We start from the raw sequence: 24898 nt of genomic DNA, 5'->3' as shown, positions 1-24898 counted from the left end.
GGAGCAGGGGTTGGTTGTTGGGTCAGGAGCCTCAGGGGGGGAGAAGCAGGAAGGTTGGATAGGAGGCAGGGGCCAGGCCATGCCTGGCTGTTTGGGGAGACACAGCCTCCCCTAACCGGCCCTCCATACAATTTTGGAAACCCGATGTGGCCTTAGGCCAAAAAGTTTGCCCGCCCCTGCTCTAGGAGGAAGCTTCCCTTCTTCCCCCGCTTCCAAATGAGAGCTTGTTTCTGGTTGAGCACTGAACTTTAAATGTGTACACACAAAGAGATGTAGGCCACCTTGTTGGCTGTTCACTTGCCTTCTCCTGTTCCCTGGGGTGTGGGCAGTGGGAGCTGTCATTCTCTCTCTTCTACCTGTCCCTCCATGCTCCACACAGCCCCCAATCCCATATCTTCCCCCTAGCATTTGCTTGCCCCCCACATTTCCTCTCTTTCTCCACAATCACATACCTGTCCCATTCTCCCTCTCTTTTCCACATTCTGCTGCGTCATACCAGTCTCTCTCTTGCTACTCACTTTCCATTGTATGTTCCTTTTTCCCTCCTGCCCCCTGCACCTAACTTCTATACCTCCTACATTCCTGAAGCACAGTTGATATGAGGAATACTTCACTTGGAGAGGAGGTCTGAAAGCTCTACTTTCCCATTCGGCAGCTACTGAGGAGAGGAGGAAACATCTCTGGTTTAGGAAACGGTATCAGGCCTGGGATACCTACAGCCAAGATTTGATCTTCTTCACTCCTTTCTGCAAATGTCCAACTAGCAGATTTCCAGATCAAGTAATCTAATTGTAAACTAATCGTACCCCTCAGCCTGAGAGTAGAGAGCAATCTTACTACAGACACTCTGATTTTTAACCCTGTTGCGTATCAGGAACACTTCAGAGGGGAAATTGCAATAGACTATAGTAAATCTATTTTACCTACTGTGTGACCTGATGCTCCATTCTGACAGGTTTTCAGTACCAATAGGGTCTGTTCCAAACACCTTATTGCCTTGAGATTTGGACCTCCACTCTAAATGAAGTGAACTATTCCTGGAATTGACTGTGACTCACTGGCTACGGAGCTGTTTGCTTTTTGGGGTTTGCCACATTTTGACAGCGGATCCCCTATGCTTTTGCCTCCTTTCCGCCACAGTAGGAATGGGATCTAACCCAGCCAGGTTGTCACTCACCTTCAGGCTAAAGGCAGAAGTGAAAGTGTTCTTCTGTTGCACTCTAAAAGATGGATTAAGATATATTTAATAGATTTTAAGGCCAGAAAGGACTAGTGTGATCTTCTAATCTGACTTTCTGAATATAGGCTGTATTATTTTACTGACTGATTCCTGCATTTAGCCCAACCATGTGTGGCTGAACTGCATCATGTCTTTCAGGAAGAAGGAATGAGACGGGATTGCTACAAAAGGTCTTGTTTTGTAGCCTGCAGCATTTTTGTTCAATACAGCAAACTGTAGCTGCATTGTCTCCAAACATGTTTATACTGAGCAAACTCACTTCTAGACAGCCTTTGCCAAGCAAGCCTAGTCTCCCTAATAGATATTGGTATCAATTACAATGCAACATAACCAAGATAACGACCAAAATGTTTTAATGCCTTAAAGAGGACCAACTAATCCAAGCTTTGGATCTGATTCAGCCAGAGGAGTATAAAAATCTTTCCTGTGCCAGCTACAACAAGTTGCTCACAGGAGAATTTCATTTCATTGGTTTGGGTAGATGTGCCCTCTGGATAGCAAGGACAACTCAGTTCTCACCAGTGCATCCCAGGAACACTGCTGGTTGGAGCTTCCTTAGAGAGCTGCTATATGAGTGAATATTCCAGCTGCTCTGGTCATGCTTCCTGTTCGGCCAGTACCACTCAGTTTTGTTGCTGTTCTGGCCCATGCCAGTCCTACCCCTGCACATGGAGCTGCGATGCTTTGCACCAGCACAAGGACCCATTTTTCAGGGAGCTCTGCTACTTATAAATTTAGCCTATGGCATGACTTTGAACACTGTTGTGTCCAGATTGTGTAAGTTGTTTAGGGCCATTATAGGCTATAAGCAACTGGTTTCAGCTGCCTTTTGCTTTCATGATGATTGCTCTTGACATGCGCTGAGGCTACCTTAGATTCCAGGAGAATGGACTTACTGATCTGGCTGGCATGTGTTTGCCTGTTGAGTGTGCTTGTTATCTAGATGGCTTTAACAGCTATGCTCTACCCTGGACATTTTAAAATGTTTGCTTTAGATATATGGGCAATAAACAAGGTTACGAGAGGAAGATGCTTCCACTACCAACATCCTTTGTGAAGCTTTGTATCTTTGATATATTTAAGGAAGTTGGCAGTTCAGAAGGTAACAAACAATTTATTGTTTTGGTCTGTGCCTATAACAGTAAGCCTCTAGAGAATGCTACCTTAAGGTTCTTCTGCATTTTCAGAGATCAGTTATTGTAATATGTCACTCATAAGGATCTTATAACTGGTGTTGGAAAGATTACATTTTTGTTGGGAATCATGGATTTCACCATACACACTCCCACAAACTGAAAAAAAAATATATTTCTAATGATGATAACTGAAATGTACAGATAAGTAAAATAAGAACAATTCTTCTTGAGAACTTATTTTAGAGTTTGATTTAAGGATATTGACTTTGTCTATTTTGGCACATGATGCTGACAATTTGTGTTTTAACAGTTATCAAGCTTTAACTTTAACTCAGTATCTTCTATCGTTAAATAATTGTCTGCCCTCTCCACAATTTCCTGCAACTGTGAAAATTTAAATTGATAAAAATAAAAAAGTATAAAATAAACATGGATGTTATCTGAAACAATTATATATAAAATCGAATTCTGCCAATCCAATCCATAACTTTCAAATTGGTATTATCAGTGAGTCTCCCACTATAGATATGCAAATGAATATGTACTACAGAAACTGTTGTCTGAAAGAGAAGATCATGTTATCAATTCACTTTTTAAAGCTCACTCGTGCACTCCTGTATGTATATGCATATTTCCCCACGTCTAGTGAAAATCGGACACTGTGCATGTGTATGCAAGTGCAGTAACTGAATTTACAAACTACATACTAGCTGGGGATATGAGGTTGAGAGTTCAAGCCCATAGGCAACACCTGACTTTGTTAGCTTTTAACACACAGCATCTATTTTTGTGAATGTATTTTTTTCCACAGTAATATTGGAAAACTTTTGATTTCTTGGAGCGAAACCTTTGAATTACATCTCATTTTTACATCACAGATACCATTTTCAAATTTCTCTTTGACTTTTTATGTTTGTGACAAAACTCCCAAAATGTAATGTACATTTTAGCACATAAACATTTTACTTGCTAAATGTGATAACTGCATATTAAAACTAAGATGCTTTTCCTCATTGTCTGTCCATGTCTGTGCTTAATATTGCTTGTTTTTTGTTTGCCTGGAAACTTTGCTTCTATTTTAAGTTAATGTCAAAACTCCCATTGACTTCAGTAGGACCACCTGGACAATAATACACTTAATACTTGAGGTGCATTTGTTGTGTGTTGCTGTACAAGGTTTGTTTATAATAAAGCTTTAATACAGAAGATTAATCGAAAATTGATCTGTTTACATTAGTCAGATTCTAATGAAATTAAACCAAATAATCCACAAGAATGCCTATGTTATCAGACTCCTATTGATGTAAGGTTATTATGTAAAAATATTACTTTCCAGATCAGAATTTTGAAAACAAAAAAGCATTCAAATTCTGGTGAAATCAAATTTAAGTTTTTCCCTTAATTTCACTATTTAAAAATGTTACCACTTCACCATTATCAGACATGATTATTTTTAGCATAATTAACAGGATAAAGTTTGGCAAAGACTGAAATTTCAAGCCTAATAAAAGGAATTCTTCTTGCTACGTAAACGTTATTCTTCTAAGATGGGTGGGTCTAGGTATATCTAGGAAAATATGGATTAGTTTACTGTCATCACAAACCTTTCCTTTTGTCTCCAAACTATTGGCATCAATCTCTCCCAATCACAAGAAGATTCAAAGGTTACTATCAGAGTGCTATTCAAATGGATAGAACCAGATAGAAGCATTGATACTGGAATGCTGTTCAGAATCTGGAAATATTAAATAAAATTAATGGGGAATCAACTACAGCTCTAGAAAATCCTTGGAAATCCAAGGATCTCAATGGTATTTTGCCTTGGAAAGTTATTGTAAAACCTCAGTTTTTCAATAGATCAATGAGAGAACCTTTTGAAAGATGACTTTTGGTCTAGTGCTGATTTCATGTTGCTATAAATCTGGAGTAATGCCATTGAAATCAGTAGTTTCACAGGTGTAAAAACTACATAAATGAGATTGTATGCAATGTTGTAGTATTTTACAGAGACGAGGTGGGTGAGGAAATATCTTTGATTTGACCAGCGTCTTTTGTTTAGAGATTGTCTCTCTCACCAACAGAAGTTGGTCCAGTAAAAGATATAAATGAGTTTGGCAACTTCCTTAAGCCTTGTCTACACTTACAGCGGTGTGTAGAGTACATTAGTTACACACTGTTGCATCCACACTCATTTCAGTGTGTAGATTTCACTGCGTTTGAGAAAAGCTCTGGCATTGTGGAGACACAAGGGAAAGGCTCCAGCAGCTGGAGAGCAATGTAAGACACTGCGTCGGCATGTAGAGAACAATGTAGGGTTTTCCGAGGTTTCAGGAACATGACTCACTCTATTCACCTGAACTATGCCTCACTGCCTATGCTGCTATTTATACCCTTGCTAGCTGGGCATGCAGTGTCTGTACTCTACACATTGCTGCAAGTGAAGACATATCTTCAGTTTGCAATTGGAATTTTATCTTCTCCAGTGTTTGCAAACTCTTGAAAAATATTTCTACCTTTTTCTTTTCCCCGTAGATTAGAGATTTTATTTGTAACAGTCTGATTTTTGAATCTGGGTGTCTATATGTTTCTTAATGATAGAACTTCTGACATATGACACCAAGGTCCATAATAATAGGTGATTGGGAAGAAACATTCACATTTAACTCTTTTCTTTTTCTCTATATATCAATTCCCATTCCTCTGAATGCATCCGATGAAGTGAGCTGTAGCTCATGAAAGCTTATGCTCAAATAAATTTGTTAGTCTCTAAGGTGCCACAAGTACTCCTTTTCTTTTTGCGAATACAGGCTAACACGGCTGCTACTCTGAAACCTGTCATATTTTTTCAGTTCTCCTTATTTTTCCTTGGTTGATTTTCTATTCTACCTGTCTTATTTTAAGAGTATATTCCAGTCTCACTGACTATTAATGAATGTTATATTTATGTACTGAGAGAGGAATATACACGTAAATTCTGTTTTCGATGGCTCCTCTCCTCTTATGATCTTTTGGCCAGAAACAGCCCCAGTGTGTCAGCCCCTGTGTGCTATGAGATGAAGTATCCTTAGTCTCGTCCAGAGATTTTATAGTTGCTGGTTAATATTAATAAAACAATTTCCATCTCTGTATTTGGCCTTGGACTGTTAAGTTGTTTTCACTCCACTTTTGTACTACACTAGAAGCCAGAAAGATACTGTGTAGTGCATGCTACATCTAGGCATTTGGTATAACATAAAAAACCAGGAGGGGGCAGTGGAAGCATGGTAAAGGCAAGTGATGTGCATGAAACAATAGGATGAAGAGACAAGGAGTAAAGACTTAGAAAATAGGTCTGGCCAGAAAACAACTCCATTTCTGCCAGACATTGCAAGGTTTCAAAATTTGTTTTCATTTAAATGTGGAACAAAAGCAAGAACTTTCAAAAATTTTCACCAAAAACATGAGAGAGAGAGGGACAGACGGACATACGGAGACCCAGACCTACTCCAGAGTAGCCAATAGCTTGGTATATAGGGCTGTCAGCTAGGATGTGAAACACTCAGGGTCAAGTCCCTGCTCTAAACTGGACAGAGTAGGGACTTGAACATGGGTCTGACAGGTATATTGGGCCAAAGAGAAGGAGACTGACTGACTCTTTCTGTCTCTGATTTTGGCCAGAAATTCCATACTGGACCTGAGAAACTTTCCTGATGAAATGTTCACTGAAACACTTTAATTTTGATGGAAAAAAGTTTCTGCAGAATTTTGTTGACTAGGTGCACTGGAAAGTAGCATGTACTTAATATTGTGGCCCAAAATTCTACAAAGGAAGTGTAGTTTTCTGAAAAAGTAGCATCTCAGATGTAGGTGTGGAGGTGGCTCAATAGACTTTTCTTTGTTTCTCGTAAGATCTGGGTTTGAGTTCTGGCTAGGTCATAAGGAAAAGAGTTGATTTGTTTGTCTTACTCCCTAGATACCATTTTTCCACATTACAAAAATAATAGCCAGGGAAAATTGTCACAGCTGGCAGGCTTGGTTTGAGAGAGTCCCGGGATTGGCATGGCAGAGATATTAGTTAAAATAACTGGATGAAATTTACTCCTGTGGAATTGGGCTAGCGCAATTCCCATGTGCCATGTAAGTGATGTTTTGAGGTCATACTTGGGACACTAGCGGTTTATAGGCTGCCTGCTGGTCTTCTGCATAGGAGTGAATTTCGTCCAACAGGCATTACTGCAACCAGGGGGAATGTTGCACAGAGCATACAGCTTTTAGCTCTGAAGAATTAAATAAGTGAGTTTATCAGCTGAATATTTAATTGCAAAAAATAATGTGGCTATTAAAAGTCATGGAAAGCTGTAAAGAACATGTGATTTATCAAAATGTAACATATTTTCATATGCCTTTTATAAAATGCTGTTATGGGTTTCTTTTCTCCACTTTTCTATTAGCAATTTTATCCACAGCTATCTGAAAGAAAATAGTGTAACATTTATTTTACAGGAACATGTTGTTTTGAAATGGATATGCTTATAATTTTACTCTTACCGTTAATTATTTTCTCTCTTTTCTCCTTCTTTTCCTGTGATAGGAAAACTGCAAGAAACTTCAACCAACCTATGTGCAAAGCTGCCAAAACAGCTGTGATAGAGGTAAGCATAAGAAATGTTTTCTGTGTAATTGTTGCTTATGCCAGAGTAAAATCATTGTATTGTCAGGTAATTCTAAAGCTAAACTAAGAAATGTGTCACTTGATTGTATACAGTAATTTACAAAAAATGGGTCAAAGAAAGATTCACTGTTGCAGTGTAACTTCTATTTTGTTAGGTAAGCTTTGAGATGTGCCTTACGCATTTCTGCCTTCACTGCTGGGAAAAGTTTTCTAATCACTCTATAATATATGTATATAACCTGCAGACAAGATCCATTGCAGGTTCAAGCTTGCCACCACTGCTGGAATACTATGTCCAGTTCTGGTGTCCACAATTTGAGAAGAATGCGAATAAATTGGAGAGAGTTCAGAGAAGACCCATGAGAATGATTGAAGGATTGGCAAACGTGCCTTATAGTGATTGAGCTCTTTCAGTCTATCGATTTAGCTTAACAAACAGAAGGTTAAGGGGAGACTTGATAACAGTCAGTAAATATCTACATGGGGAACAAATATTTGATAATGAGTTCTTCAAACTAGCAATGAAAGGCGTAATGCAATCCAATGGCTGGAAGTTGAAGCTAGATAAATTTAGACTGGAAATGAGGCATAGATTTTTTTTTATGGTGCAAGTAAGTAACCATTGGAACAATTTACCAAGAGTCGTGGTGAATTTACCATCACTGGCAATTTTAAAATCAAGCTTGGACGTTTTTCTAAAAGAAATACTCTAGGAATTATTTTTGGGAAGTTCTATAGCTTGTGTTGTATAGGAGGTCAGACTAGATGATCACAATGGAACCTTCCAGCCTTGCAATCTGTAAATCTATGCATGTAAGACAAGTGGGCAATGGCTAATATAACCTTGCTTTTTGTCCCTGATCTTACATTTTGGAACCACCTGTGTGGAGTCGCATTGACTTCAGAAGGAAACGCCTGCAAACAGATCTGATGCAGAATCCGGGCCTGTCTGCTCAGTTGATACAGTAATTTGAAAAACTCAGGAACCAATGACTGCACGTACATTAAAACTTCCGTAATCCACATGGAGCTAAACCATATAGTCTGCAGAAAACAATAGTGATCTCTCCCTACCTCTCAAGATTTAATTGTGGATGCGATATTGTGGGCTCTATGTGACTAAGATTTCGTTATTTTGACAAACTAAAATGCAGTATGCTAACTAGTCTGCTATAAAGTATTGTCATAATTCAAATTAATCCCCAACTGACATAATACATGAAAAGATTACTTTTGTGATGTATTTTCTTTCTGTCCTGCTTGTTAATTTACAGTGGAATTCCAGTGTTCATTAAATGTAAATTAAGGCAAACAGACCCATCTTTGTACAAGATTGGTCTGTTTCACCAAGTTGGTGGTACGTGAGTTTTGAACATGCATTTTTAACCTCATAAAACTTGAAAACTTCACACACAATGCTGCTATACACATTTTACCATGATATCACTGATAAGGAAGTTATGAGTTTTCAAATGATACCTCATAAGGCATACTTTGTACAAAGATTATTGTGATCGTGTGGAGGGTGTGAATACAGGGCTGCATCGTGGCACACTATATTTGCACCCCTTTGGATTTTTGCAAAGATTTTTATCTGTCTGAACATTTCTGGAAAGTAAATTTTGGAACCGGAACTCAAACTTTTTTGTTTTGTGCAGAAATAGTGGATAAAGATCACGCAATTTAATCAAAGCAAACAATATTCGGTCACTTGCCAGTCATACTGCTTGATTATTGAGTACTCACAGTGATCAGTTTTTGAACATCAGAAAACAAAATTTGTTTTCAACAAAAACTTACAAAGTTTTTCAATTTAAAATTGAAGCTGGATGTAGCAATGAATTCTTCAGTCCTTTCTAGCCTACTCTGTCCCTGCCTGGTATGCACTGGCATTTAGGGAGTGGCTATGGAGCAGAGAGACTTTTCTTCTATTCCCACATTGCATCCCCTCTTTCTGCTGCCAGGAGAACTTCTCTGCTCACAGATGAAGGGGCAGAATTTTCTTCTCAACAAATAGATACCATATGAATTTCTCACTGCTGTAATTCCATTTAAGACTAGCTGTTAGATCTGTCATAAACTATAGCTGCCGTGGGGTCCTTCAACACTTGCACTGCCATCAACTACTGACAGTGCTCTATGCAAGATGGCACATCTGCATTACTTTTCAGCTATTTTACAGAAAAATAAACAGGAGGGTGGGAAAGACTCCACTATCATAACCAAAGTCAGAACAATTAGATACTTTGTCTCCTCTGTGCATTCAGACATGTAATGCCAGAAGCAGATCATGTGACTCATAACCACCAAAGAGTGATGCAAGTGACCGTGACAGAAATCAGTTGCACATCTCTGTGTATTTATAGATTCTTTTTTGAGTCACTGGGATTTTTTTCATGAATACAAACTATAAATTTGTATAAGTTTATACAGTTCTTTGTATATGGTGCGGTAGATAATTTTAGCTTTTTTCCCCTCTGTATTTATATTTATATGTTTGACTTTTAGCCACTTTTAAGACAAACTCTCATTTTATTGACGTATAATTAGGGTTGGGTGTCTTATTCCTTTGCACTTCCTAGGAGCATGAATACTATCATACTACTCGAAATGCTCTTCTCACGGTATTTCCACCCTGGCCAAATGGAGGAAATGTGTGAGGAATTAATCAGTCAGTGCATATGAGAACCTGTCTTTGCAAGATTTCCTGCTGAGTTTTGAAGACTTCAGAGAGCATTGCACATGAATATGTGAAAGCAGAATTTATTCCTTAATATGTAGGTGCTTCTGCCGTCAAGTTGAAGGTAGTGGGAGTTTTGACATTGACTTCAACTAGAGTAGGAACAGACCCTTAATTATTTTTTTAAATTCAGCGGAGAGAGAATTTGGCAGCAGCATAAGGGGAAAAAACCCATAGGTATTGTTTAATGCTGAAGAGCTGTAAATAATTAAACTGTCTGTTTTCAGAGAGGATTTTAGAGAAGGAAAACTAAGATTATCGCTGATATAAACTGGTAACAACACACACAACCTAGAGCTATTGACTTCAGAGCCCTGGTGGCAAATTTTCAGATATTGTCCTTCAGCAATGTTTTTTGCCAAAAATATCCTCTGGCCAACTTCAGTCCTTTCATTTCAGTTTCTTTACTGGATCAGAAATGTCTTAACTTTAAGTTCCTGCTTGGAAAATACACAAGGTATTTACTGGCTTGAACAAATTTCTTCTGAACAGTTTGGTGTAAAACTGTATCAGTGGATAAAACCTGATGCCATGTGTGATTGTGGGGATCTTTGCTTAGACACATCTGCATCAGTCTTGCACAGAAAGTTAGAATGCATCATTTCTAATTCAACTTTCACATGACCAGTATTGAAGGTCATAAAAAGGTATTAACTAAATTACATAATTTATATAGATCATATGAACATTAAGGTATAGCAGAGGAAATCATTAAATGATCAAAGTTTTGGCAATATCAGTTCCTTGTAGTTTGGTTCCCCCCACCCCCCATGAAACTAAAATGCCAGAGGGGTTAAAGCTTATTCTGTTCCCTTTCAATTTGTTTCTATGCTATACTTTCACCTAAAGCATTACGTTCTGTATTTAACATTTTCTTCTCATTATGTTCACATGTAAATATTCACTGTAACAATGTAATTACATACATAGCTCTGTGTGTGGATCTATTCCCCACTCAGAAAACTTCACTAATTCTGAGAAAGGGAACATTTAAAAATGTCTCCTCTGCAAGAGTTAGGAAATATTTTACTAAAAAATGAAGAGTTACTGTGCCAAGTTTGGAGACTAAATTTAATTTTTAATGTGTGTAACTGGGTTTTAGTCTTTCCTTAAGTGCAGTTCACAATACTGTGCAACCTTAGGTCTGGAGTTGCCATTCATCCTTCCGTAATTGTGTGTGCGGGCATAATAATACCAAGACCTGATAGCACGTTTCATCAGTAGATCGCAAAGAACTTTATGAGGGAGGTCAAGACCATTTCCCCTGTTTTATAAATCCAGATAATAGCATAGTGTAGTGGGTATCTAAAAGGCAAATGATGATGTTACGTCCAGGTCAAGTCCCTCTAGCAGATCATCACCAGGCTGTTTTAATAGGACCCAACCTTTGGATTCCGCTGGGTCTGGGCAGAGTCCAGTCACTGTTTCTGCCTCTAGGTCTCCAGGGCACACTCCCAGATGCAGACTTCCTTTCTGAAACCCTTCCTTGGGATAGGGGACTCTACACTCCAACTACCCCTAGGCTCCCAAGACGAGTGCTGAGACAGCTCAAGCCTTCCTAGTTGCTTATGTGCACTCTGTCAGAGTCTCCTCTTCTTTGGACAGTCTGGTTTAGAGTTGAACTCTCTGGGAATTTGTGGCAGGTAAAGTAAGAAACACAGGTTTTGTTCAGGAACTTTTTAAACACAGTTTACTCTTAAACAGCATAAGAGAGTGATGAATCTAGCCAAAACAACAAAAACCTGAACACAATTCTCCTCTTCCCCCCCCCCCCCCGTATCCTCACCACTCCTGAGAGTCTTTCCCCCACTCCACCAGCCATCTCTGTTTCTGGCTATGAAATGGCTCCCCCTGCTCAGAGGGCATATCTCTTTTTAAAAAACAGGCTGAGACACTTTCCTCTGTCTGTCCTTCTGGGGATTTCCCCATGCTCCAGCACCCCCGTGGGTTTTGCTGTGCAAAGAGTCATTAAAAGACAATGGTTAATCAGTAGCAACCTCATTGTTTTATCAGTGTAGAGCTATTCAGTTGTTGATACCCATGTTTCAATTTCGCAAACAGAGTCTGTTCGCTGTGTGCCAAGTCCCTGCTACAAATGGATGATATAAGTCACAATCATATTGTTAATATAGATATATTCCCCAAGCTGTCTTGGATGAAATCCCACCGCTAAACTCTGGGGACTCATGTTAATGTTGCTTATAAAGTTATGGGCAGTACCAAATTTTGAGGAAGACTTTTTTTACTATAACTATTATTTTTCCTGTTCTTACAGTGTCTGACTCACCTCCTTCCATCTCTCATAGGGCCTATCCTTATTTTCCCTTCTTCATATGCCTCTGTGATAGGAACTTGCCGTATTGTTGAAAGGGAATGGAGTAGCAAGGGTTTGGCATTCTAGCTCTTCCCCTCAACTATAAGAATATAAATTTACTTTGTGAAGGTAGGTTGTGGAGCAATTGGAGGACTGTTGGATGGAAGCCCTTGGCTGTTGTGTTACCAGACAGCAAATGGGAAAGAGAAGTCAAAATGAGGTTAGGCATGGAACAGTTTTGTGGGAGAGAGCTCATCTTAGAACTAACTCTCTTCCAGTGCCATAGAAGTAGGTCAAGGGACAGACTGTGCCAAGTGAAGGAAGGCTGGCAGTGAGAAAAGAGCTCTTGGACTGAAGGCCTGACTCTTGTAGTTGGACTCCAGCTGAGAGAGCTGGATCCTGATATTCAAGGTAGTTTCCAACAGGAAAAAGTCTGGGTTCATGTCACTCACTCACGAACCTGGAAATATTTGTTCTATTTGTCCTTTGCACATCAATAAAATGGCAGTATTCACAAACAAAACTTGTCTTTACCTGAAGGATGTTTTGAAACCAAGACCTCTGACTTGTCTGAGCTTCCCTTTCCTTTTTTCATCTTCATATACCTGTGATGGTCAACTTTTCGAAGGTTCACCCTGGCAGCAAGTGGAGGAGTAGAGTTGTGTGCATAGTTAAAAGCATTTTCCCCACAGTGTGTTTGACTTCTTAAAACCAATATTAGTTGATTGCATTCAGGAGCATGCATTCAAGGTAAAATGCTTCTATGCAAGAGTTCCTACTCTTCTGCAGCAATTTGTGCCTGCTGTCCTGAGAATATCAGCTCAAGTGGGGGGGGAAGTAGTCAGCTGTCAAAACTGAATGTTCCCAATCAAGCCCTAAGCCATCTGAAACTCACATTGTTGCAAAATCTAAATCCCCACAAGGTTTATTGGAAACAGAATTCAGTCCTTAATGTGTTCACAAAGTTTGGGAGTGAAACTTGGCCAATTTGTGGCTTGTCAAACCTAGAGATGATGAGATAATTTTGGAAATTGCAATGGAAAACCAGGAAATTTTTAATGAAACTTCTTGGTTGATAAGGTCTTTTGTTATAATAATGTGACATTCATGCTTTTGATGCAGTATCAGTTGAAACTCAGCAATCTACATGGACTTTGCCTTGGAGATTTTCACTTGTGAGTTTGGTATTAAACAAAACATCTTCACCCGTTTCTGTAACATACACTTATATATCAGGAGTTGTGGGCTGATTGATTATAATAACTATGCCATATGTATTATGAGAAAGAAGACTGGGGTTTGTCCTGTGAGTTTGTTAATTAAGCTAAGGTTCTAAGCTGTACTTTTTCGGACTTTGTGGCAATATGGTCTTTCCTATCCATCCACACAGCCAAAACTCTCTTGTCCAAACTCTTTTCTCATGTCTCAGTTACTGCAACATTCTGTTTTCTGGCCTTGACAAATGCAATCTTGCCTTGCTCATATGCATTGAGAATGCTGCTGCAAAGTTAATACACCCAGCCTGTAGCTTTGACCACATCACCCCTCTCTTTGAATCCCTCCTCTGGCTTTCTCTTCTCTATAATATCAAATGTAAGACGCTGTCTTCACTTTCAAGACCTTTTTGCAGCCTATCTCTAACCTACCTATGTTCACCCTACCTGTCACCTCTCTCATTTGCTATTGAGATGTCAGTTTCTGCCTTTGATTGACTTACAATATCAGCCTCCATCCTCTATGTATTAAATTTTCAAACTATCTCTTTGTGCTTTCCTCTGTGCTGGCCCTCATGCTTTGGAGGAACACACTGTAAACATCTGCAAAGCTATCTCATTATCTGATTTCAGATTCCTTCTCCGAACTCTCCAAGTTTGCCAAGTTTGGCTGGGCTAGTGCTGTGCTGAGACCATAGCCTATCATGCTGACTGATACTGTCTCCTTGTTTCCTCCCTTGTCTTTCTGCATTTGTTGTCTCTTGTTTTATACTTAGATTGTAAGATGACAGGTTTCAGAGTAGCAGCCGTGTTAGTCTGTATTCGCAAAAATAAAAGGAGTACTTGTGGCACGTCTCTAAGGTGCCACAAGTACTCCTTTTCTTTTTAGATTGTAAGGTCCTTGAGGCAGGAACAATCTTTTTGTTCTGTGTTTTTACAGCACCTTCCACAGTGGAGTTCTGGCCCATGACTGACGCTCCTTGCCACTGTGCTATATGAATAATAAGAATGTTTGAATTAGAAGCCTCAGAGTGTTAAAATGTACTGAGTGTGGAAACTTCTCATGTTTAGTTATTCTAAATGCTGTGCCAGACTCTCGGTGGTGTAAATTAGAATAGTTCCACTGAAGTCAGTAGACATCTGCCAGTTTACACCACCAGAGGATCTGGCCCCCATTCTCCAATTCCAGTTTTCTTTCCTAGCCTTTAATGTTTTTATATGAAGTCTTGTGTTAGTGCTTCCAGGCCACGATTTTCTTCTCTTCTTCTGAGGTCAATGGAACTTGAGGTTCTTGGTACTTCTGAAAATTGGGCAGGTTCTCACATATTGCTTTGGGAGCCTAATTTTAGGCTTCCACTCTTAAAAACCTTTCTATTATTATTATTTGACCTTTAAGGTTAATTGTAATATAAAAATTGTAATGTTAGTTGACAGTACCAGTAAACTTCATCAGGACTGAGCTGGCAGCAAAGGATTTATATGCACAAAAATGATATCAATATTTTCTTCTGTATGTATTCAGATTATCCCTGCCCTGAAGGGTTAACTATATTATTTCTTTGTTTTTATAATACCTGGCACAATGGGGCCCCAATCCATATTAGGGCCTTTGGCTACTACCATAATATAAATAATAATAATAATAATAATAATAATAATAGATGATGTATTTAAAATGTTTATAAACTAGCTGTCTGAATATCTAACATCAGAGTACTCAGTTCTTTTTTGTTTGGTTTGTGGCAGGATTGCTAAATATAGCTCCCAGGGCAAACGGCATTTCCATCTCAAACATCAGAATACAAAAAAAAAAGGTAGTGTTCTTCTCATAAAAATGCATTAAATAAAAATCATTAAACCCTGCATAGTTTCTCTGGTTGCTTAGGAACAACATTCTACCAACGTCAGTGAGCTTGATTGTCGCAGGTACAGTGAACCACATTGCACTGAGGGACAGAAACAGATTGATTGAAGTAAGTCATTTATATCATATTGCCTGTGCCAAACCATGGCATTGCTTTTATTGATAATAGTGAGAGATGAAAAAATTATTTTATGATGCAATCCTGCAAAAAGCTAATACACAAATATAACTATTCGCATGTGAATAGTCTCACTTTCTAGCATCAAAATTCCTGGCCCCTAGTGCCATGTTCCTAAAGCCTAAATTAACGTGTAATGTTCAATTGTTTTAATCTGTAGACAGATTTACTTTATAAATTACCAAATTTGTAAAGTAAATCTGTCTACAGATTAAAACTATTGAACTTTAGAATCATAAATTTTTCAGAGGGACCTTATTTAACATGCTTCTAATTTACAGTGAGGAAAAAAAAGGCGGGGGGGGGGGGATAGTGAAAGTCAGGGTTGTTTTGATTTTGTTGTTTGGTATAATAAACCAGTCTCTCTTTAAAGGTAACCTTTAAATACAGGAGTCCAATTTAGCACTTCACAGCTAGAGCACTGAATGTTCTGATATGGTTAAAATTCATAGTGAATCAAATCCTTTCTGGCTATCTCTCAGTGAGAGTCATTTGCGTGTAACGTGACAATGGAGTTCAAACTTTTTGTTTTGTTTCTCCTTGTGTGTTTTGATTTTTTTTCTTTAAATTGACTCCTTCTGAACCGAGTATGAGCTTTCTGAGCATTAAGCTCCAGATGTTTAATTTTGGGATCCATGTGCAGATGTAGTAAACACAGTCTTCTAAGGAAAAAGAGCCCTGGGAGTCCTATGGTGTAACTTCCCAAGATCTAATTGGGTTCTGAAGAAGTAGCTACAGAGGAAAGTTTTGGGTGATCAATACACACTGGTCAAAACAATTCCACACTCCAAAATATGGCGTGCATAATGATGAGAAGTCTATAATTATTAATTATTTATAAAGCTAATTTCAGTTGTTCTCAGGAATTGAACTGACATCTCATTTACACAATCAACTTTATATTGTATATGTTACCTTAAATGTACCAATGCTGTGCATAAGCCAAAAGATTTGGTTGTTTTTATAGGAAGACACTGAAAATGGGAAGGATTTTTAAAATTTACCATTTCATTATGTGTGCTAACATGTACATATGAATTGATGACAGTTACAAGCAAGCAGGACAGGGGGAGCAAGATTCATTAGGCAGTAGTCCACACACTCTCTGCATCATAAAACCACATATTATGAAGAACTATGGTCCAGGAAGGAATGTGCCATGTGCTTTCAAGAGTCACTAATTCCTAGAGTTTCTTAACCTATTTTGGTTTAAATCAGCTTCGCTTTGTTAAAGTAATGAGGGGATAAAATAAATGATAACTTTTTTGTGTTTTCAGATGCAGTTTTCCAGTATAAATTGAGAAAGGCATGGCATTCAAGGTTGAAATTTTACAGACCATTAGTTCATAGTGTGGACTACTGCATTTGGACATGGAAAAAAAAAAAACAAAATCTCAGATGGGCAGAATATTAAGATTTGAAAAGCTGCAGCCAAGTAACTATTTTATGAGACTTGCATAGCATTTTAAAATATATAAGCACTTATCGCAGTTAGCTTTTAATCTTTCTGTCTCCCCACCTTCACCTAAAAATGTTTTTTAAATGTAATTACTGAGTGAGGAAAATGACTGTTTACGAAGGAATAGAGGATTAGAATATTAAGGACATCTTGGCTTTGTATCATGGTTTTCTGAAGTGAGACTATTTATTGCTGTTGTAGGAGACTGTAGAAACACAGTAATATTCCCAGATGGAAGGAGGCCATTCACTTTCCTCTCTTTTTACCCCATATGATGGATTTTTGTACATTATTTTCAAATAAATGCTATCTACCACTATATTTCCCAAACCCACATTGAGGGTCTCTGTGAGAAATCTTCCACCCTCCAAATGTGAAATTGTGCTCTTTTCAATCATGAATATGTTTCTCTGAATCAAATATTGGGTTGCTTTGTTCACTTTCTATGATTAAATCACTGGGACACACCCACTTTACAAGAAGCTGTTTAACAATTCATTGACCCAACAACAATCAAGCCATATCTCAATGTTTTTTTAGCCCAGGCTAAATAGCTTAAATGTATTGGATTGCAATAGCTTAAATGTGTTGGATACATTCTTTTATTTTATTTTATTTTATTTTATTTTATTTTACTGAAGCAAGGAAAAGCAAAGACTAGAGGTGGGTTTTTTTAGTGGCATGTTACAAATGCTCTGTCTCTGACAGGTGTAATTTGCACATCTACATTTTTAATTTATGGGTGTGTGTAGTACACATAGAATCTGGAAACAGCAACCGACCTTTTCAGACTTCGGTGTCTAACGCTAGACTCTCAAAGTGTCTAATTTTTTCAGAGGTCCTGAGCACCAAGAGATCCAAATGAAGTGACAAGCACAGCAGGTACTTAGGTGTCTAAGTGATCTAAATTTCATACTAAAATAATTGCAGGTACATAATTATACCCACAATAATTTACTCCAACAAAACTGATGGCATAAAAAAATGGAAGCCTGATTAGGATAGGCTGAAAACTTGTCCTTTTGTATTGTATTTGATGACTTTCTGTCAGTCCTAACCCCTGCAAACTGAAGAAAGAAATCTACTGGCCAGTAGTTCAACTTGCTACTTTCACATCTGTTAAAATGAACCGGTTCACATCTCTCCCCTCTTCTTGGCTCTGACGTTCCCATTCACTGATATGTGCTAATGAGCAACCCACCAGCTATGGACTACAATTTTTTACTTTTTTCTATAACACTCTAGGACAAGGCTGTCTAGAAAAAAATCTTACTAGCTGAGACAAGTAGCAGACTCTCTTGATACTATAGGATTTGTAATAATTTATTGCAATGTGGTGAGACATACTCTGGAGAGAATTATACTGTGGCTAGCTAAAGATTGTTGAGAGCTATGGAAAAAATCTGAAATCATAGTAATAGCGACAGACTGCCCAAACAAGAGAGGAAAAGACTCCTCAATAAATACCTTGAATATCAGCTGGTTTGGGGGGGCAGGGGGTTTGTTTGTTTTTTGTGCCATATCTCAATTTTCTATATTAGTTTTTGACATTTTTTATGTTATTCAAATTGAGCATTTACATAGTGACTTTGACTGTTCACTTGCTCGTCATAAGTAGATTAGTCTGGGCTCTATTGTACTCACATTCTTGCTACTAGAGACGTATTTAAATGTCCAGCGCTAGCATGTGCCTATGAAAGGAGATATACAGAGTTGTAGTAGGCAGGTCACTCCCAGGATATTAAAGAGACAAGGTTGAGGAGGTAATATCTTTTATTGGGTCAACTTCTGTTGGTGAGAGAGATGCACTTTTGAGCTACATAGAGCTCTTCTTTGAGTCCTGAAGGTGGATTTGGGCCAACTGACTTCCATCTATTTTAGATGCATGCCAGCAAGTTGTCAGTAAAGGGGATGTATGAAGGTAGCTGCCCTCCTTGTCTAGACTTTTCATACTACAATAAAAACAAAAGGTGCTGAAAGAAACTAAAGATTTCTGTAGGAGCTACATTTCTCTTATAGTAGTTTAGGCCGATAGAGCAGTGACACCTACAATATATATATATATATATATATATATATAGTAACATGGTTTTTTTTCTTAAAGGCATTCTAGCAACTGTACTCAGCAGTACTGAATCCAGACAGCAAGAGCATGGTTTGGTTCAGCTGTTATTTCCCATAGAACTAAGATACAGACGAAGTAGAAAAACTTTGTATGATCAGAAAATTAGAGTTCTTACTTGTTACGACTTTTTGAACGTCATGTAATTTTTCACATTTACTGCAGGCAAAAGGGATGCAGAGTTTCTCCATTAGATTCAAGTAAACAAAACTTCCTTCTTTAAATAGAAAGATATTTTAAAGTCAATTGCAGCTTTGGCTACTGTGCTTTTGGGCTGTGAGCTTATCACAACACCTGACTCCTGTCATTTTTCCCTATGGGTGGTTATTGCTTTCCTCTTCCTCTGACAACATGTAGGAAACAGAATTTTGATGCATTATGAACTTTCCATTTTCTTAATATTTGCTAGTAATATTCCATGGTTACTGTTAGGTTCACCAGTTCAGTCATGAACCTTGAGAAACTATTTCAGCCTTTCTCTCCCTTACTCCACCCCAATTTGTTTATTTTCTTTCAAACTTTCACCTTCAAGAATATTTCCAGCTATCTTCTTTCTTACTGTGCATGTCAGTGGAAGAATGTTTCTTTAAATATAAAATATTACTTTTAAGAATGTAGTAAGACCATTCATTTGATTGATGTATCAGCTGTATGAGCTATTCAATTTCTGAAAAATGCAAATACTGGTAGATGTTTTATTTAAAATCTATCACCATGTAAACGAAGAAGAAGATGAGTGACTAACACACACAAATCACCATACAGCATTGATATACATTCTCTCTCTTTCAGTAAAAGTTGGCAAATGCCTGATTATTTTTTTCTTCTGAAAGTCTTAAGATCAGTAACATTATAAGTTAATAAATTCTCTGCCCGTGACCATGTCAATTTCATAAGTTCACCATAATCAGGTCACTAATTGAATGTATTTCTTGAATCAGCTGGAGCTTTCCTTTTGAGGGTTTTCAAAGCAGCCTAGGAGGTTGAGGTTTTGTGAAAAATTTCATCCTTTTCCTGTAGTGTTTCTTAACATTTGTTTAATTAATGTCAAGAAATGAAGTCATAGAATCATAGGACTGGAAGGGACCTTGAGAGGTCATCTAGTCCAGTCCCCTGACCTCATGTCAGGACTAAGTATTATCTAGGCCATCCCTGACAGGTGTTTGTCTAACATGCTCTTAAAAATCTCCAGTGATCAAGATTCCATAACCTCCCTAGACAATTTATTCCAGTGCTTAACCACCCTGACAGGAAATTTTTTCCTAATGTCCAATCTAAACTGCCCTTGCTGCAATTTAAGCCCATAGCTTCTTGTCCTACCCTCAAAGGTTAAGGGGAACAAGTTTTCTCCATCCTCCTTGTAACAACCTTTGAAGTACTTGAAAACTGTTATCATGTCCCCTCTCAGTCTTCTTTTTTACGGACTAAACAAACTATTTTTTTCAGTCTTCCCTCATAGATCATGTTTTCTAGACTTTTAATCATTTTTGTTGCTCTTCTCTGGATGTTTTCCAATTTGTACACTTCATTTTTTTCTGAAATATGGCGCCCAGATTTGAACACAATACTCCAGTTGAGGCCTAATCAGCATGGAATAGAGTGGAAGAATTATTTCTTGTGTCCTACTAATACATCCCACCCCCTGAGTATCAGGCATATGCTGTCCTTGGTCTTCCTCTTGCTTCTAATGTATTTGTAGAATGATGCCTAAACTCTCATCTTTGGTTAAATCATGTCTCTTTTTAATGTATGGTCTGCGCAAAGGTGAGAAAACTATTTCAATTCATTTTGATTTGTCTTTTCCATGATTTCAGTTAGGAGAAATGTTGCTTTCACTGAGCTAAAAGCTCATTTTTTCTCATTTGTAATAATTTATTAAGCGCTTGATGCATTTTAATCATTAGCAGCTTTATTTATTTATTTTACAGTCTAATCAGCTCAAAGTCTTCTGATTTTAGTATATTTTGAAAATTAATAGTGGGGGCAGGGTTCTTTTTTACAACATTGAACTTGGTTTGCAAGTTAAAGGCTATTTCTCCAGTGAGATCTTTGCACTCGTATTATTTAGGAGTATAAAATTTTAAAATTGGGTTGCCAGTTTACAGTGAAGTTATCTTATTCAGTGCCTTACAAAGTTCAACAGTATCAGGACTTCACATCCCAGTGTTCCCTTCAGTATGGTGTACCTGCATCGCCGGAAGTCTGTAGAAATTCTGGGGTTGCTGTGGCTACAGTTTCAGGGGAAGAACTGAAATTCCCTTGTTAAAAACTGAAATAAAGTAACAAAAATGAAATTGAACACGTTGAAGAAAGTGATACTCTGACATTAGTTAACGTTGTGATTGGTGCTACAGCCATTACTGAGTCACTTCAGGAAATGGACTTTATAACCTTGGGCACACATGCAGTTAAACAGTATTCAGCATTTTGCCACTAGTTGTGAGCAATGGGTAATCTTGCTGCTTTAGTAAAGGCCTTGGAGGGTAATTATTCTAAAAAGGAAAAGAGGAAGCTATGATTTATGGAGGCTTTATTTTCCTTTGGTAGACAACAGGGTTTTTTAAATGTATATATTAGATATACAGTCGATTAATTGCAGTTAACTCATGCATTTAACTCAAAAATTAATTGTGATAAAAAATTAATCACGATTAATTGCAGTTTTAATCACACGTTAAACAATAGAATACCCATTGACATGTATTAACTATTTTTCGATTTTTTTACAATTTCATATATATTGATTTAAGGTACAACACAGAATACAAAGTGTACAGTGCTCACTTTTTTATTATTTTTATTACAAATTTTTGCACTGTAAAAAAGATAAACAAAAGAAATACAAGTACTGAAGTGCAATCTCTTTATCATGAAAGTGCATCTTACAAATGTAGATTTTTTTTGTTACATAACTGCACTCAAAAACAAAACAATGTAAAACTTCAGAGCCAACAAGTCCACTCAGTCTTACTTCTTATTCAGCCAATCGCTAAGACAAACAGGTTTGTTTACATTTACAGGAGATAATGCTGCCAGCTTCTTATTTACAATGTCACCTGAAAGTGAGAAGAGGTTTTCGCATGGCACTTTTATAGCCAGCATTGCAAGGTATTTATGTGCCAGATATGCTAAACATTCCTATGCCCCTTCGTGCTTCGGCTACCATTCAGAGGCCATGCTTCTGTGCTGATGATGCTTGTTACAAAAATAACGCATTAATTAAATTTTGACTGAACGCCTTGGGGGAGAATAGTATGTCTCCTGCTCTGTTTTACTGACATTCTCCCATGCATTTCATATTATAGCAGTCTTGGATGATGACCCAGCATATGTTGTTCGTTTTAAGAACACTTTCACTGCAGATTTGACAAAACGCGAAGAAGGTACCAATGTGAAATTTCTAAAGATAGCTACAGCACTTGACCCAAGATTTAAGAATCTGAGGTGCCTTCCAAAATCTGAAAGGGACGAGGTGTTGAACATGCTTTCAGAAGTCTTAAAAGAGCAACACTCCAATGTGGAAACTACAGAACCCAGACCATCAAAAAAGAAAATCAACCTTCTGCTGGTGGCATCTGATTCAGATAATTAAAATGAATGTGCATCAGTCAGCACTGCTTTGGATCGTTATTGAGCAGAACCTGTCATCAGCATGGATGCATGACCTCTGGAATGATTGTTGAAGCCTGAAGGGACATATGAATCTTTAGTACATCTGGCATGTAAATTTCTTGTGACGCTGGCTACAGCAGTGCAATGTGAACACTTGTTACTTTCAGGTGACATTGCAATCAAAAATAAATATAAAGTGACCACTGTACACTTTGTATTCTGTATTGTAATTGAAATCAACATACGTGAAAATTTAGAAAACATCCAAAAATATTTAAATAATTGTCTGTTATTGTTTCAGTGAGATTAATCACAAGTAATTGTTTTAATCTCTTGACAGACCTATTATTAATTTTTCCAAATACAATAAATATAATGAAATACCAGATTCATCATAACACACACACACAGAGTAAATGGGACACAACATATCTATCTTCAGCGTCTATGTGAATCCTATGCCTCTAAAAAGGCAGCCCAAATTGCTTTGAAATTTTTGAGCACTCCCTTTCTGTGGAATGCCAGTCATTTATTATTGGCAAGATCAGCCGTATTACTGAGCCAGGGATCAACTTTTCCATTTTTGCGGGATTATTTTTTTTAAAGACCGAAGTTGCACATGGGAACCACACCTCTTTGTTACCTGGTAATCTCCAGGTATAAGGAAAATATCCCAAAATGAAATTTAAGGGGGAGGACTCCAATTTAGCATCCAGTACAAAATTGGTCCTTCGACCCACATCATACCAGGAATTCTTGATACAGGAATACTCGTAAGTCATATGAGATAATGTAGCACCAAGGGAGTTAATTTCCCACAATGGTCAGCATTTATGAGGCCCATTACTGTTAGCCTATGGACAAGTATATTTTAAAAAATGTCTTTTGATGAATAAGCTATAGCTTCAGGTCTATAATAGCTTTTTTAACATAAGCTATAATTATATTCCATTGGGTCAGAGATAGCTGTGTATCCAAATTTGTGTCAAGCAACTTCAAAATTATCAATCTTTGGCAAAGTTTTTTGGCCCAGCAAATCATAAAAGGATACCAGTGGTTGAGTAAATCTCAGAAATTTCCTCCAAAATAATATTTTTTTGGTGGTTCTGGAGCTCCCAATACACCCAGTCCAAATATATTAGTAAGTAAATGCTTTAACTGGAGATATGCCCATGCTTCGGAGAAGGGCAGGACAAATTGTTGCTGAAGATCTGCAGATGGTTTAAATTCGTGATTGTCAGTTAGTTGTGATGCAGTCATAATTCCTCTGTCCACCAAGCCCTCCACATCATGGTTTTGCCACCGAGTTTAAGGATGGGATTGCTCCATAGGACTGCCTGTACCTGGAAGAATGGATGGAAGTAGAACTTTCTAGCCAAGTTTAACCAAGCTTGTCTCATAGCTGTTATTGTGGGCACTCTGGAGCCATCAAACCTATAATAATTTGATCCTACAGTGCATGAAAGGGAGACAGGTTATTCCAGTTCTTGTTCAATCTGAATCCAAGCAGGGGTCTGTGTGGTCATATCTCACAGGCATAAAGATGCCTATTTAACAGAAAGGAGATATGATAATGTTCCAATTTTAGGGTCTTTAAACCACAAATTGAAGGCCTCCTCAAATGGACCAAGCCCATCTGCCATCTTCAGGATTGAAGTTACTCCTCAGATTTTACTGTACAGACGCTCCCTGACTTATGCAATCATTTCGTTCTGGATCGCCTTGCATAACTCGAATTTTGCGTAAGTCGGAAACGTATACTCGACCACTATGCAAAAAAAAAAACCCCTAAAAAAACCTACCTCCTATTTCTAGTTTACGGAACTTTTTCCGTAAGTGCGGATTTGCATAAGTCGAGTCTTGTGTAACCCAGGGAGCGACTGTATAGCTAAGATTGATAACCTTTTGGTTTCCTGTGATTTTTAATATCTGATGAAGTAAAGCCTTAAAATAAACTGTAGCCTGCTCAGAGCAGTTAGATGACATGATGGTGGAAAAACTGGCAGCTAGTCTACATTTGTGCTTGCACTAATGGGAAGTTTTAAGAAAATGGCTAATGTAGACATGTAATGGCTAGACTCACAAAGAAACACAAGCATGGGCATGAATCTGTGGGTGAATCCATTTGAAGGAATGGGATCTTTGATTTTAAGTTCTTCAGGACAGATATGTTCATTTTATTGTCTACATGCCACACATTTATTGCAATACATACATAAAATAAATAATGTTGATGATTCTTGGGCTATGTTGACTGCTGCATCAAAAGAAATATGGGATAAAAATAAATGCCAAATAATAAGGGTAGTGGTGGGGGGAGATAGATAACAATAGATGGTATCTCTAGAGAAATCACTTTATTTTAAGT

General features: G+C 37.8%; 1 protein-coding gene across 2 annotated transcripts in view; it reads left to right on the top strand.

The window, feature by feature from the left end:
• Window positions 1-24898, top strand: part of OXCT1 (3-oxoacid CoA-transferase 1) — a 142863-nt gene that overhangs the window by 61454 nt on the left and 56511 nt on the right. For both annotated transcript variants that reach the window (XM_038401717.2, XM_043514264.1), the window contains one exon: window positions 6947-7007. In XM_038401717.2, the coding sequence (XP_038257645.1) occupies window positions 6947-7007 (61 nt within the window). The remainder of the gene's footprint in view (window positions 1-6946; window positions 7008-24898) is intronic.

This window comes from Dermochelys coriacea, chromosome 5 (genome assembly GCF_009764565.3).
Source record: "Dermochelys coriacea isolate rDerCor1 chromosome 5, rDerCor1.pri.v4, whole genome shotgun sequence".
In the NCBI taxonomy this organism is placed as follows: Eukaryota; Metazoa; Chordata; order Testudines; family Dermochelyidae; genus Dermochelys; species Dermochelys coriacea.
This window is presented reverse-complemented; position numbering and strand designations above follow the sequence as displayed.